The sequence below is a fragment of the Elephas maximus genome, chromosome 5 (assembly GCF_024166365.1).
Source record: "Elephas maximus indicus isolate mEleMax1 chromosome 5, mEleMax1 primary haplotype, whole genome shotgun sequence".
Taxonomy (NCBI): domain Eukaryota; kingdom Metazoa; phylum Chordata; class Mammalia; order Proboscidea; family Elephantidae; genus Elephas; species Elephas maximus.
The window spans coordinates 73,644,609-73,661,399 of record NC_064823.1 but is presented as its reverse complement, the minus strand read 5'-3'; the positions used below and the strand labels follow the sequence as shown (position 1 = coordinate 73,661,399).

At 42.1% G+C, this 16,791-nt stretch overlaps 1 protein-coding gene across 1 annotated transcript in view; it reads right to left on the bottom strand.

Annotated features, from left to right (window-relative positions):
• Window positions 1–16,791, bottom strand: part of SCD5 (stearoyl-CoA desaturase 5) — a 175,847-nt gene that overhangs the window by 47,906 nt on the left and 111,150 nt on the right. Inside the window, exon 3 of the mRNA XM_049885886.1 lies at window positions 10,123–10,328. Coding sequence (XP_049741843.1) covers window positions 10,123–10,328 — 206 coding nt within the window. The remainder of the gene's footprint in view (window positions 1–10,122; window positions 10,329–16,791) is intronic.

Here is a 16,791-nt window from a genome sequence, read left to right as displayed (position 1 = left end):
GCCCATTTAGTCTCATGTATTTGATCCTCAAATGTGTTATGTTTTGTTTTATACACCTGTCTAATCTTTGTCTGAAAAGTGGGCTTTGGGAATGGTTTCAGTTAACAAAAGGAATCTAATTAAACACAGTTCACTTGTTCTTAGTTAATGATATCAAGTCCTTGCACCTTAGAGATTCAGAATTGTAATTTCTGACAATTGTAGATAGATGGAAGGAAAATAATTTAAAGAAAAAAAATTTCATTCTCAAAAATTTTATAGAACTAGGGTAAGTTGCACTGGTTTGAGGTAAGCACAAACTGGGAGAGAAGACTCCAGGGCTCAAGAGTTAGCCAAAGTTAGACTGTTCTTCAAAAACAGAAGATAAAATTCAAGGAGAGGAAATATTTATAAAAACAAGGAATGCATTAAAAGAATAAATTAAAGCAAGAAGGTGAAGAGAGGAAAGAATACAAAAGGACAAAAGTCCTCTCCCTTCTCCCCACAAAAAGAGTCTGGATAAGCAAGAGGCTAAATGGCTTTTGTTTTCTAATAAAGCTGGGAGAGAGGACGAACACCAGGGCGCTAACAACACACTGTGACACCAACACACTGTGACAGATGAGGGAAAATGTCCCCATGCAGAGAAGGGCATAAAAGGAGGAACAAAGCTCTCCACCAGGTGAAGAGACAAAGAGTGCCAGGACAGAAAGACGCAAACAGATAAGAGAAGGTGAACCAAAAACAGATTAATGGGACAGGGACCGAATAACAGGAGCTAGTTTGGTTAACAGTGCCTTGAGTACTGTGCCTTCTTAAGAGCTATCTCTATGGGATCAAATTGGCAACAGCAACTTGAAAGTTTAGATAGGAACTTAGGGGGCAGTGAGTTTATGTTAATGGGGGAGGGACAACTCAGAAAAGGAAGGTGAGAATGGTTGTACAACTCAAAGAATGTAATCAATGTCACTGAATTGTACACGTAGAAACTGTTGAATTGGTATATGTTCTGCTGTGTATGTTCTCAACAACAACAAAAGTATAATAAGTTATATATTAAAAAAAAAGAGCAATGGCTTTTGTCAAAGGAGAGGGAGTCAGGTTAGTTGTGAATCCCCAGATGATTCATCCCACTCCACAAAGAACCCCAAAGTAGAAGATGAAGCTGGTGGGTTAGAGAAATAAAGACGTAGACTTGTAAGCCAAAGACACAAGGGAAAGATTAGTCCAAAGGACCAAGCAACCACAACTACCACAGCCTCCCCGAGACTGAGTCTAGCACAACTAGAAGGTGCTTGGCTACCACCACCGACTGCCCTGACAGGGATCACAATAGAGGGTACCAGACAGAGTTGGAGAAAAATGTAAAACAAAATTCTAGCTCACACACACACACACACACACACATAAAGATCAGACTTACCGGTCTGACACAGATTGGAGAAACCCCAAGAGTATGGCCCCTGGACACCCTTATAGCTCAGTAATGAAGTCACTCCTGAGGTTCATCTTTCAGCCAAAGATTAGACAGGCCCATAAAACAAAATGAGACTAAAGGGGCACATTAGCCCAGCGGCAAGAACAAGAAGGCAGGAGGGGACAGGAAAGCTGGTCATGGGGAACTCAAGGTCGAGAAGGGGAGAGTGTTGACACATTGTGGCATTTGCAGCCAATGTCGCAAAACAACATGCGTGTTAATTGTTTAATGAGAAACTAATTTACTCTGTAAACCTTCATCTAAAGTACAAAAAAAAAAAAAAAAGATGCAGACAATTGTAAACTTTTCTGACTACTCTGCCCTGGCTATATGATGGCCAAAAACAGAGAGGTTAGACAGATATGATTGATACAAAGTCACAATATGGAGGACATCACTGAGAGATATGATACTCATTCATGGGAAAAAAAGACTAATGATAACAGACTAGGAGACTAATGGAAGCCTCAGAAAGATTCTAGCCATTCAAGTGCCTTTCTACCTGGAATGGCGAGATTTATATATTTTCATCTGTTCCCAGGGCTCCAAAATAGAAGTGCTTCCCTCTCCTAATCATTCCATCCATCTCTGCTTAGTTTATGCCATCACCATGGCGATGAGGCAAGGACCTTGCTTTATGTATTTGGACTAGACTGGCATCCTCCTTGGTTACAGTGTGTGCCTATGGCTCCTAAAGGAATTTCTTTCCTAAAATGGGAATTGATGGGACAAGCGGAATATTAGGAGAAAGAGTTTCTGGATTTCATCTTCATTCTGCCATCTCAGAAAAATGACTCAAGATCCCACTTACTACTTGCTACATGGAGTGTAACATTTTGCTTCACAAAAATGTTATAAGACTGAGTAATGCATGATGGTCAATCACTTTGCTTAAGCAAAACAATTAAGTAGCTATGGAAGAGATTAAAAAAGAAAAACATGACAGCTACAATTGAGTCAACTCTGACTCATGGTACCCCATATATGTCAGAGTAGAACTATGCTCCATAGGGTTTCAATGACTGATTTTTCAGGAAGTAGATCGTCAGGCCTTTCTTCTGAGGCACCTCTGGGTGGACTCAAATCTCTAACCTTTTGGTTAGCAGCTGAGTGTGTTAACAGCTTATACACCCTGTTACTCCACGGCCAAACCATAAAACCAAACCCAGTGCCGTCAAGACGATTCCGACTCATAGCAACCCTATAGACAGAGAAAACTGCCCCATAGGGTTTCCAAGGAGCGCCTGGCGGATTTGAAGTGCCAACCCTTTGGTTAGCAGCTGTAGCACTTAACCGCTATGCCACCAGGGTTTCCTACTCCATGGCAGACATTGTTAATTGCTCATCCCATACTGATTCACCCTTTCTTCCTTAGAAACAAAACCAGTGTTTTATTCAAGGGTGCAGCGTGTTAACCAAAAGGCCACACTTCTGAGATTCTGTCTTACTCCAACAGGCTGGCACTAATCCAAAAAACACAAAATAAGAAATGTTGGAGAGGTTGTGGAGAGACTGGAACACTTACACACTGCTGGTGGAAATATAAAGTGGTACAACCACTTTGGAAATCAATTTGGCACTTCCTTAAAAAGCTAGAAATAGAACTACCATATGATCCAGCAATCCCACTCCTTGGAATATATCCTAGAGAAATAAGAGCCTTTACACGAACAGATACATGCACGCCCATGTTTATTGCAGCACTGTTTACAATAGCAAAAAGATGGAAGCAACCAAGGTGCCCATCAACGGCTGAATGGAAAAATAAATTATGGTATATTCACACAGTGGAATACTACACATCGATAAAGAACAGTGGTGAATCTGTGAAACATTTAATAACATGGAGGAATCTGGAAGGCATTATGCTGAGTGAAATTAGTCAGTTGCAAAAGGACAAATATTGTATAAGACCACTATTATAAGAACTCGAGAAATAGTTTAAACAGAGAAGAAAATATTCTTTGATGGTTATGAGAGGGCGGAGGGAGGCAGGAGGGAGGGGGAAGGGAGGGGGTATAAACTAATTAGATAGTAGATAAGAACTACTTTAGGTGATGGGAAAGACAACACACAATACATGAGAAGTCAGCACAACTGGACTAAACGAAAAGCAAAGAAGTTTCCTGAATAAGCTGAATACTTCAAAGGCCAGTGTAGCAGTGGCAAGGGTTTGGGGACCATGGTTTCAGGGGATATCTAAGTCAATTGGCATAATAAAATCTATTAAGAAAACATTCTATACCCCACTTTGGAGGGTGGTGTCTGGGGTCTTAAATGCTAGCAAGTGGCCATTTAAGATGCATCAATTGGTCTCAACCCACCTGGAGCAAAGGAGAATGAAGAACACTGAGGACACAAGGTAAGTATGAGCCCAAGAGACAGAAAGGGCCATAAAAATGAGAGGCTACATCAGCCTGAGACCAGAAGAACTAGATGGTGCCCAGCTACAACCGATGACTGCCCTAACAGGGAACACAACAGAGAACCCATGAGGGAGCAGGAGAGAAGTGGGATGCAGATCCCAAATTTTCATAAAAAGACCAGACTTAATGGTCTGACTGAGACTAGAAGGACCCCAGTGGTCCCAGCCCCCAGACCTTCTGTTAGCCCAAGACAAGAACCATTCCCAAAGCCAACTCTTCAGACAGGGATTGGATTGGATGACAGGACAGAAAAAGATGCTGGTGAAGAATGAGCTTCTTGGACCAAGCAGACACTTGAGACTAGGTTGGCATCTCCTATCTGGAGGGAGATGAGAGGGCAGAGGGGGTCAGAAGCTGGCAAGATGGAGATGAAAAGAGAGAATAAAGGGAAGGAGTGGACTGTCTGGTTAAGGGGAGAGCAATTAGGAGTATATTGCAAGGTATTTAGCAAGGTGTATATAAATTTTTGTATGAGAAACTGAGTTGATTTGTAAACTTTCACTTAAAGCACAATTAAAAAAAAAAATTTTTTTTAATTAAAAAAAAAAAACCACACTTCCTGGCTTCCTTTGAGCCCAGATATGGACAATGAGAGGTACGAAGAAAGGTTGTGTGAGTCTTCTAGGAAGGCTCCATAAAGGCAACAGACTAAATGGAACAGTCGGTGGTCCCCTTTGCCTCTCCCCCTTTCCTTCTGGTTGGTGCTCCAGTGGTCAACATGGACCATGAAATAACACCGAGAATGAAAGTCACACACTAAGGATAGTGGTGCAGAAAGATAAAAGGATCCTACTTGTCTACTGACCCTGTGGTGCCACTATACCCACCTGGACTGTTCACTCCAGAACTCTTTTATATGTAAAAGAAATAAATGTTTATCTTAATTAAGCCAAACAGAACTCCTAACCAAGAGACCTACTCTCAGCCTTATGAGTGGCTCACTTCTAACTCACCCCTAAAATTTGCAGGGCTCAGGTCAAGAGTACAAGCACTGACGGAGGCCCCTAACCTGTGGCTCACCCATTTCTCTCCCTACTCCTAGCTTGGCCCACTTTGTGTGGACATCTTACTTCACACTTCTAAACTTGTCCCTGGCTCTAACAGTATCCCTTGGCCACTCTTCATGCCTAGGGTGCACACACTTCCTGACAGTAGGGCGGGTCCCAGGAAGAGGCTGGTATAGACTCAGAGTGGGCTCAGGGTCATTTGGGCAGAGAATTCTGGGATCTCAGGCCAATGTACCTCATATGCAGCCACCACCCGGCTGACAGTGCAGGCATGTGTGTTGTTATGATGCTGAATAAGTTTCAGTGGCGCTTCCAGACTAAGACAGAGTAGGAAGAAAGGCCTGGTGATCTACTTCTGAAAATCAGCCAGTGAAAACCTTACAGATCACAGTGGTCCTATCTGAAGCCAATCATGGGGATAGCGCATGACCAGGTAGCATTTCATTCCATGGTGCGTGGTGTCCCCATGAGTCAGGGGCCAACTCAACAGCCACTAACAATAACGATAAAAACAAAGAACCTGGGGCATGGTCTAGAAGGGAGAGTGGGCTCCAGGTGACATGTCCTTTTGGCTCTGTGAGCTCCTCATCCTGTAGGGAGAAGTACGGCCCTTTAAAGCTCAGGGCCTATGGCAGGGGCTCTAGTTGCCAGATTCTAAGGGTGATACCACTTGTTTCTCTCCCTTTCACCTCCCAACGCCTGTCTTTTGGTCATTCACAGCTTGACACTAGAGTAAAACTTGAAGTAGTCCAGTTAACTACTTATTGTAACAGACTTGTTGAAATAATCTTTTAGGGGAAAAGTCTGGAACTACAGCTTGAACTGTGTTGTTCTCCTATTATCCTTAATGCTACTATCTTCTCTCTTCCTCTAGAATGGATAATAGAAAGTTGGTTGTGATTAAGCTTTTCTCGGGTAAACTGTCATGAGGATAACTAAACACAAGTTTATGGATCAACTGCAGCATTTCTGCTAGTGTACTGAGTGACCTGAAGGAGGAGTCCCTACATTTGTCAACTCTGTCATTTACACAGCCCCCCTGTTTGAGGTGCTTTTCTGGATCTTTTTGGACAAACGTTGCACACTTCAGAGGGTGTGGAGCCAGCTACAAACCTGGCCTCCACAAACTGAAACAGGGAATGTTGTCCTGAGAGAGCCATATATGAGCAAGTAGGAATTCTGCCCAGGAGAAGAACTCTATAAGGTGCCACTGGGCCCCCAAAACAGCTGGGTACCTTTCTGTTACTCAGGAAGCCCTCCACTGAGCCCAGGATGGCAAAGGCTGAGACCTGAGGTGACAGTGCTAATGACAACGGAGCTGCCCCTTCCAGCTCACAGTCCATTCCTGTAAGCCATCTGTCTCCTCCATGTGACCTGACTGGCAAGACTGGTAGAGCCAGTTTCATGAACAGGACAATACCTAAACAACTGCATTATCTCTGTGTATTTTGGAAGCTTCTTTTGTTTACTTCAGTGATTCTTACACCTTATTTTGGAACCCAGATCTCTGTATTCTCAAGGCTGGATAATTACCAAAGGGCACAAGTGCTCATCCACATATCAGAGAATTGCTGTAGCCCCTTTCAAACAGCAACATATAAGCGAAAGAGCACCGAGCAAGTAATCTGAGTCGTGAGTACTTCTAGCCCCAAGTTTCTATATAAGTTCTGTTCATCAATTTCCTCACAGGCAAGGGCAGGTTATCCAACAGGCAAGGTAAGCACAGTGCTTACCTTGCTTACCAGACCACATGTAGTGAACAATTTCACATTAGTTTCACCACATCAAAGATTCTGCTTCTAGGAATGGCTACCATCTGTCTCTCTCCCAACCCCGAAGCACCTTCCTATAGAATCAAAGCCTCTTTACAAATTTATAGTCCCAGACGAAGGTGGATTACCCAGTAAATAAGGTAAGCACAGGCTTACTTGTGCTTACTTACTAATCCGCAGTGCACAATTTCAAATGGGTTTCACCACATCACTGTGGTGGTGAGGGGACCTCTCTGTGTTTCCATGGTGCCCTATTAGAGCACGCCTCTCACTAGGATGTAACCCAACCAAAACCAAACCCACTGCCATTGAGTCGATTCTGACTCATAGCAACCCTATAGGACAGGGTAGAACTGCCCCATAGAGTTTCCAAGGAGCGCCTGGCGGATTCGAACTGCTGACCTTTTGGTTAGCAGCCATAGCACTTAACCACTACGCCTCCAGGGTTTCCCTCTAGGGTGTAAGTGTAAGTTAAGTTGTGTGTGTTTCCCAATAGTCTGCAGGTCCTGGGATGACAGGGGCCTATCTCTAAGGCTGAATCCTCAGCACCAACTCCTGGCAGGAGCCCAATAATATGCATGAAATGATGAAATGGGTGGATGGTTTCTGACAGCCTCAGCCCTCTTTGGTGGCTGGACTGGAGATGAAAGATGTTCCTGGATGACTACGTAGGGATCTCGCGGGAATCGTCTCTGTTTTGCTGCCTGCATTGACAGATAGTGTTTATACATACCTACCCAAAGTACACACCAAATGAATCGGGTTATTACACTTTTTGGAGGGGAGAGATAAAAATAAATAAATAAACGTTCTATTTTCATGGTCCGAGAAACCTAGACTATTATACCCTTCTCAGTTCTCATTAATAAAATAGAAGATCTTTTGCCTTCTCATCTGCTCTCTTCAAATTAATTTAAGGTTTCACTGTCCCAAAGTGTTACTAATTATACAGCAGCATCATTTATATCCCCAAAATTAGAAACGGCATACGGATCCAGCCGCAGAGTGATGGTTAGATAAACTACAACACAATCCACTGAGGCAGCCCTTGACAATGGTGCCTACAATATAATCTGAAGTTAAAAGGTGAGACATAAAATGACCTATGCTGTGTGACTGCCATCATGCAAAAAAACCAAATATCTGCATAAAAATAGAAGGAAATACCATAAAATGTTAATATGGCCATGTTTATATGTTAGCACTATGGATGCTCTTTCCCTATTTCTACTTTGCAGACTATTTCATATTTTCTTTAATGACCTTTAATATTTTCTTCTCAGAGCAAAAAAAAAATCAAAATCAACAAATCATTTGATTGTTCATTTAAAACACCTTGTTCTTTTCTGCTATAAAATTTTTGGCTATTGATACTTGCTGCGTCCGTGGGAAAGAGCTGCACTGAGGAGCACAGGAAAGGCCCTACGGTAAAACCAACAGAGCAGTAGATGGGGACACACAGAATCTTCTAGACTAGCAATGGCCTGATTAATAATCACTGACATTCACTAAACTATGTGCCCAGCATTCTACATATATTTTTTAAATTACATCTTCATATAAACTGTAGGAGACAGGTATTACCGTTACTTCCCTTTTATAGATGAAATCAGACTCAGAGAGGTTAATTAATTTGCTAGTAGGAGCCACAGGGCTTGACCGCAGGCCAGCTCTCTCCAAGGTCTGCCATTTTGTCACCACCCTACTGCCCCCTCCAGTGTAAAGGAGAGGCTGAGGAGAGACGGAGCAGGTCTCTAAGCAGTACTTCCTTTCATGCAAGATCTCTTGTGTCAGACAAAGGCACAGCCTCCATTGCCATTTTCGGCCTGAGCAGGAGTCTCCTCAGATAAGTCCTCAACTGACTCCTGCCTGACTAGTGGAGATGGTCTCCAGTAACCACTTATTCATCTTATTGTCTCAAGTCTCTAACCAGTGTGCAATCCATGGATTGTCCCTCTTTGCACATAAATCCATTGCTCTATGGCACAAGGCCATTTATAAATGCTGCCATCACAGCCAAGGGCCCTAGGTGGTACAAACGGTTTTTGCTCAACTGCTAACCTAAGGTTGATGGTTCAAATCCACCCAGCAGTGCTGCAGAAGAAAAGGCCTTACAATTTGCTTCCTTTAAGATTACAACCAAAGAAAACCTTATGGAGCAGTTCTACTCTGCAACACATAGGGTCACCATAAGTCAGAATCAATGTGATGGCAACTAACAACAACTACAACAACCACCACTGTGGCCAATTTTGCAGGCTTAGATACAATTTTGGAGACACAGATACAGTACATGCCAGCTTCCTAGTTAAAAGATGAACAAGGGTCACTATCTACTTGGCAACATAGTTATAGACAATCTTTCTTCATGTGCTTGTTGAAAGTCAATTCACCCTGCCAAAGCTGACTGACCAGGGCAGATTATCCAATAGGCAAGGTAAGCACGGTGCTTACCTGGCTTACCAGACCGTGTGTAGTGAACAATTTCACATGGGTTTCACCACATCCAAGATTCTGCTTCTTAGGTGTGGCCAGCATCTATCTTTCTCCCAGCCCCACAGCACCTTCCTACAGAATCAAAGCTTCTTTTCAAATTTACAATCCCCGACACGGTGGGATGACCCAGTAAGCAAGTTAAGCGATGTGGTGAAAAACATATGAACTTGTTCACTACAGATTAGTAAGTAAGCAGAAGTAAGCCTATGCTTACCTTGCTTACTGGGTCATCCACCCCTGCCACTGACTAAATAGGGTCAGCTGACGCCATGAGGACACATAACACTTTGAGGCTCTGTTTTACCATCTCATTTTCTCTACGCAGAAGCCTACTGGTGTAACATTTCTAGCAGTGCAGGAAGAGCAGGCTTCACCACAGAAGAATTCCAGGAGAAAAGACCTGAACCCCTGGAGAAGTCCAGACCTGCTGGAGTCAAGTGTGTCACAAAAATAAAGCAAGGCCCCCCATCCCCATACCCAGGAACTGTGAATGAGGGCTGGGGGATGGGAGATGACAGACCTCATTTCATGAAATCAGTCATGCAGATCTGCCTGAAAGAAATGGCACCAGGCTTAAGGGAAATCCATTGCAAATTACAACTAAAAACAAAAGTGTGACACAATGGAAATAATGAGAACGCTGACACACTGTAAAAACTGTAACAAATGGCATAAAACAATTTGTATAAAAATTTTTTAAGGGGAAGCTAATTTGCTATGCAAACTTTCACCTAAAACACAATAAAATGTTATTTAAAAACAAAAACAAATGTGTGACCAGGGCAGGGAACACTTAATGAGGAACAGGAAATGAATAAACAGAGAGAAATCCTAAAAATAAGACCAAATCCATAGGGTAAGTGTTGTGAGAAGAACTACTTGGGGCTATTATTGTACCCCACTGTGCTATCTGTTTCTTTGACCTGTTCCCTAAGGACAAACCTCTATGGTATCTGTTCACTTACTTCCTCTGGAACCGGACCACGGGATCAGCAAGCAGGTCAGTGACGTCAAGCATCCTCCCCTTCTCAATGACATCTCGATGCTTTCGAACAAACAGCCACCCAATATGGGAGAAGAAGAAGCCCCGGCGGGCATTGTGGGGATCAGCATCTGTCTCTGAGTACTTGTGGTGGACTCGGTGGTCCCTGGACCATTCAAAGATGTCATTCTGCAGAGAGAAAGGAAGCCTGAATGAATACACAAAAAACCCTAGTACCTTTTTGGAAAGCTTCTCAGAATCCCTCTCGCTATCCCTCACCCTACCAGTCCTCTCTGCTCACATCCCCTGCTCTGCTTTCCTCCCATCTTCAATCTCAAAATCAATCCCTTGGGTTGGTCTGGGCTGGTTTTCTTGGAACAAGAGCAAATTCCCACTTGCAAGGACCCCAGCTTATATTTGGGTTGTGCCCACTGCAGGAGGTTCAGGCTTGTTGCATGGCCTGAAAGAAAACTCTGGTGCGGGTGCTGTTGAAGTCTCCTGGGAGATAAATTACGCTAGAGAGAGAGTCAGGCTTGGGATGAAGTATTGGTTGTCGGAGTTGAGGAGCAACCTTGAGTATGAAACGTTGGTTTCTAGCCTGGCTCTCTCTTCCCTCACTCTCTTACTTTGATGGCCTTCATGTCCAACTCTTGTAGAGTAGGAAGCTAGTAACTAAAAACCCAAACGGCTGCTTTACCAAATCTTTGTAAAACACCAAGGCACAAATAGCACTGCCTTTTAGGGCCGCTCTAACAGAATGCAATAGAAAGAGAGAGGAGGTGACTTTGGCTCCTAGAGGAATCCAGTGTACTTGGCAGTATCTGCCAAGTGGAGAAGCAGCAATGACTGATGGGGCAGGGCAGCACTCACTGGAATCCCAAGAGAGACGCAGATCCCTAAGGGAGAAGAAGTACCAGGGTCCAGAGGGGTTGCCAAATCCACAGAGTCAGAGTGGGCTCAGGTACACATGTGAGACATACACTGAGGCTCCCTGACCCGCTTACGATGGGGAAGGTAAGAGGGTGTCTGGCTGATGGAGGTCCTGGGTGAGCTCTCAGATGCAAGAATTGATGACACTGATTGCCCTGGTGGTGCAGTATTAAGAGCCTGGCTGCTAACCAAAAAGTCGGCAGTTTGAATCCACCAGCCCCTCCCTGGAAAGCCTATGGGGCAGTTCTACTTTGTCCTATAGGGTTGCTATGAGTCAGAATCGACTCGACGGCAATGGGTTTGGTTTTCGGTTTGTAGTCTGCTATAATTAATGAAACCTCATCTATAGCCAAGAAGGTCCCTGGGTAGCACAAACAGTTTATACTCAGCTACTAACCTAAAGGTTGGCGGTTTAAACACACCTAGAGGCACCACAGAAAAAAGACCTGGCAATATGCTTCTGAAAGGCCACGGCCTTGAAAACCCTCTGGAGTGCAGTTCTACTCTATAACACATGGGCTTCCATACGTTGGAATCAGCTCAGTGGCAATGGGTTTGGTTTTTTGTTTAGCCATAGGTCAGTAAGATCTATAGACTTTGAATTTACACTAGGTGTTCTTATGTGGCAAGGATTTTAAAACTTTGAGAAGAACATTAGATTAGGAAATAGTGCGTTTGATATGAAAACTAATCTGAAAATAAAAATGAACTTAAATAGTGTATAAGCTTTTTTTTTTTTTTTAACAATAATGGTAGCAATGTTTTACACCATAATATTCAGTATTTTTTTTTTTTTGATTCAGTACTTAGTAATGTTTCATCAGGAATCTGTCATTTCACAGACTTCACTGACTTCATTCTGCTGATGAGAAGTGAAGGAACTGTTTTAGCCTCAAATGTCCAGCGATTTTTTTTTTTAACACAAAGGGGGTTCACTGAGTTTTTAGTTTCTCTGGCTCACCCAACACTGCTAAAAAACCACTCAACCTTGTTCATCCCATAGCACCCCTGAAAACTTTCAAAATGTGATTGACCCTAAGGTAAAGGGGGGGAGTCCCTGGGTAGTGCAAATGCTTAATGCACTTGGCTGCTAACTGAAAGGTTGGAGGTTCGAGTCCACTCAGAGGCACCTCAGAAGTCCTGGCGATCTACTTCCAAAAACTCAGCCACTGAAAACCCTATGGAGCATAGCTCTACTCTGACACGCATGGGGTCCCCATGGGTCAGAATTAACTTGATGGCAACTGGTGGTAGTGGTAGGTAAAGGGACAGAGAGAGGAGGAGATAGAAAGCCTATGCTTGGCTTTGAATAGGAAGAGAAGAGGGGTGCCTGGCAGTCTGTGTAGGGCAAAAACCATAGCCTGGCTTACCAGGTAAGAAGCAAGTCTTTAGATTTTAGCAGTGTATTCAAACGCAGTAGTTGGACAGAGTGAAACATTTTATTACTTATAATCATAGAATTTGGAGTTGGGAAGGAATTTAAAATGTCAGTCAAGACTACTGCAGTCCAAGGAAAAAATTTTTTTTCTTTTGCATTAGTTTATTGCCTTTTTTGCAGTACTCATCTGACCAGGGGTGGATTATTCAATAAACCAAAAAAACACCAAACCCACTGCCATAGAGTCGATTCCAACTTATAGCAACCCTAGAGGACAGAGTAGAGCTGCCCATTCAGTGCCTGGTGGATTCCAACAGCCTACCTTTTAGTTAGCAGCCATAGCTCTTAACCACTATGCCACCAGGGTTTCCAGATTAGCCAACAGGCAAGGTAAAATTGCTTACCAGATCATCTGTAGCAGATAATGTCATGTTGTTTCACCACATCAACGATCTGCTTCTAGGTATCTGTCTCTCTCCCAACCCCACAGCACCTTCCTACAGAATCAAAGCCTCTTTTCAAATTTACAATTCCTAACAGGGGTGGATTACCCAGTAAACAAGGTAAGCACAGGCTTACTTGTGCTTACTTACTAATCTGTTGTACACAATTTCACATGAGTTTGGAAATTGTGCACTACAGATTAAGTAAGCACAAATAAACCTGTGCTTACTTTGCTTACTAGGTAATCTACCCCCGCATCTGACCATGACACAGGAAGAAAGGAGGCTTTGTTTCCACTTCACGAATGATAAAATTAAAGCTTAGAAGACATTTACTCAAGTTTATCTAGTAAATCAAGACAATAATGGCCCAAAGATGGAATTCCTTGGGTTCACACCCCTTTCGACAAAGGTATTTCCTTTATTCTCCTAATCTAGGAGGAAAAAAAAAAAAAAACCTTTACATAAACCTCTCTTTCTTGTTAAAAGATTATATCAGCTCTTTAATGTCATTCAATTTTATAGCAATTCTAAGTGGAACGTTTTAAAGAACTAGAAACATTACTGTCACACAATTAAGCACAATACAACAAAAAAAGATGATGATGAAGGCAAGTTGGAGCAGAGATGTTTATTTATTTTAGCTCCTTTTACCTGGATACTTTCCTGAGAGAAGCCACGTGATGCAATAATGGCCTAAAGCAAGAGTTTTGGCCCGTATTCCAAACAATCAAGCACACACTGAGCCAAAAAATACTTTAAGATGTACTTTTTTCTTTTTTTTTTAACCCTAAAGCTGAGCCAAATGAGAAACACAGTGACTCAAAGAACAAGATGTTAGTCAACAATAGGGAGAAAGGAAGCAGAGCTCATATAGGAAAAGGACTTTGAGCATTTTTCTTCCTGCTTGAGTCCTCCTTGCCCTGGAGTGACTGGGGTGGGGGAGCAGCCGGTTCGTGAACTGCATTGGTGTTTGACTAAATAGCTGTGCGTACCTAGGGTGTGTTTTGCTGCATGCGCTTTAGAGATGGGGAGGAAAAGCTGAAGGCAAATGAGGAAGGAGGAGCCCTGGTGGCGCAATGGTTAAGTGCTCGGCTGCTAACCAAAAGGTCTGCGGTTGGAACCCACCAGGCAGCTCCGTGGCCGAAAAAGACCTGCCTAGAAAACCCTAGAAAACCCTATGGCACAGCTCTACTCTGTCACATGGGGTCCCCACGAGGAAACAAGTAAAATTAATTTTAGCAATCTATTTGATTTAACCCATTATATCCAAAATATTATCATTTCAACATATAATCAATATAAAAATTATTAATGAGATATTTTACATTCTTTTTTCTGTAGTAAGCCTTTAAAATCTGATGTGTATTCTTATAAGAAAAAAAAATTTTTTTTTCTTATAAGAATTCTTATAGCATACCTCAATTTGGATTAGCCCGATTCAAGTGCTCAGTAGTCACACGTGGCTAGCAGCTACTGTGTTAGACAGTGCATGTCTAACCGATGGTTTGTATACTTTTCTATATGTGTGATTAGGCATCAATTTAAAAAGTAAAAAAAAAAAACAACTCAATGCTGCCTGCTGGCGAGAGTGTAAAATTAGCACAATGCCTGTGAAGGGCAAATACACAGCACATATCAAAAGCCTTAAAATTGTGCATATCTTTTAATCTAGCGATTCATTTGTCTGGACTTTATTTTAGGGAAATAATCATAGTTCTGTGCAAAGATTTAACGACAAGGATGCTCACTGGAGTGAAAAATTGGAAAAACCCTGAATTTCCAAATAAAGGGATTTGATTGACTACACTGTGATAAATTAATTGAACACTATTCAGTCATTTAAAATATGCACATATGTATGTACGTATGCATAGAAATTTTCTGGAAAGGAACATTAAGAAAAAAGTTTGAGGGTTACCTCAGGGGACTTAGACTGGAAGGTACGAGATGGGGAGAAATACTTACAGGTTTTATCTTAAACCCTGAAATTTTTAACAAGAGTATCTGTTCGCTTTGTATTTTCAAAAACAAAACTAACAATAAAGGATGTTGTAGGAGTATTAACAAGGAAATATGAGTGAAGAAGTAGCTAAGTAAAAAGTAACTTTCAAAATAGTATGTACAGTGTGACGCTTATTTTAAATAAAAATACATATTTAAGCACAGGAAAAATAAGGGGAAGAAATAAGGCAAGGATACAAGCCAACCTATTCACGGCAGTTCTTTCTAGGCAGTGGGACTGTTGGTAACCTTTTTCTTTTGGTTTGCCTGTATTTTCTACCTTTCAACAATAAACAGGTTTTTCTTTTGTAATAAGGGATAAACAAGGTAGTTTTTTTTTTTTTAAGATTCTGTACTCCTTAATGAAAACAACTCGGCTTCTGACATCAGCCCTATCTTAAGAAACATTTTAGGAATAATAAGATCATGTAGCAACGCAATCAGTTAATATATCTTTTTTTTATTGTGATGGAAATACCAGTTAATATATTTTTTATATCTCCCTCCTTGGTTCTCACTAACACTGATCAAACCAGTCACACCTCGACTGAGGTGACAATGCCCTCGGCTTGAACCCATGCTGTATGTTGTACCTTTGCTACCTCACCAACCATCACAGAGATTGTTCCTTTATGGGGTCCTGCTGACACTGTTGCTACTGATCACAGGGTGACTTTTCTTCATCTATGCAGCCTCTGAGTATTACCTGGTACTTACACACAGATAATCAATCTCAAAAGCTCCACAGAAGCAGGTTAGGAAGCAAAGAATTCTGTCAGAACTACTTTTCCCCAATTCCCTGCTATGTTCAAAATAAATTCTTGGATCTGGTCATCTAAATGGCCAGTAGGGGAGAATGTCTTTTAAGGCTCATGTAATTTCCACTGGCTTAGCAAGATGATGAAGGCTAAATGTAAACAGCATTTAGCTTGTCCCATTCAGCAGATCTGAAACCAGAATCACTCTGATTGGTTTTCCCCCAGCCTAGCTGGGAACAGATGTTTGCTCCAAAGCAGACACCAGTGTGGTTGTTCTGCTCCCTAATTCAATTTGGTGGCTGCTTCAAGTTCCAAAAGAGAGAACTCACCAGGTGGCCTCAAAACATAACCAAAGGGAATTCCACTTGCATTCATAACACATCTTTTTTTCCAGTCAGTAGTAAAAAAGAAACTAGGACCAATATCGCAGCTTGATAAGAAGTAGAAACTGTGTGTGTTTGTCTGTATATATGTGTGTGTACATGTGTGCATGTATGTATGTGCATGTGTGGGTACATGTACGTGTGTGTATGTGTGTGTATTCATCTTGTGAGTGGCAGCCTGTCTGGGAAGAGAGTCATTCTGTCAAGAAGATCAAAGAAAGACATCGCTGCCTCCATGCCCTAGGAACTGCAAGGCTCTTTTGAAATAGGCTTTATCTCAGTCCCTGGGATCCAAATTTAATCTCCTCCAGTTCAGATGCCTACATTGTACCATTCAAACAGTGAAGAACATTCGGTGCTTTCCCCATTGTTGATACTGTGTCAGCACTGATTTCCCTCCAGACAATACTGACAATCTGTAAGAAAAGCCCAGAAAGTCCCCCAAGAAGGGCCTGCCAGCAGTCTACACCACCTGGCAAATTGTAGCTTCGAAGAACAACTTGATACCTGCTGCCTTGCCTTCACATGGCACTCGGCCTGTGTAGGTTTCAGAAGCTGGGCTAGTATGGAAAAGACAACCTCAGAAGTTTAAAAAGTGTTTACTGACAAAACTTAAAGATTGCAAAGAAGGAAAGGAGTTTTTCACGTTTTCTTTTCTTCTATTGTTTAAATATCTTACAGTTAGAATGTATTTGAATAAAACGTTTATATATTTTTAAAACACATCTTAAAAATGGCTTGGGTAGATAAATTGGG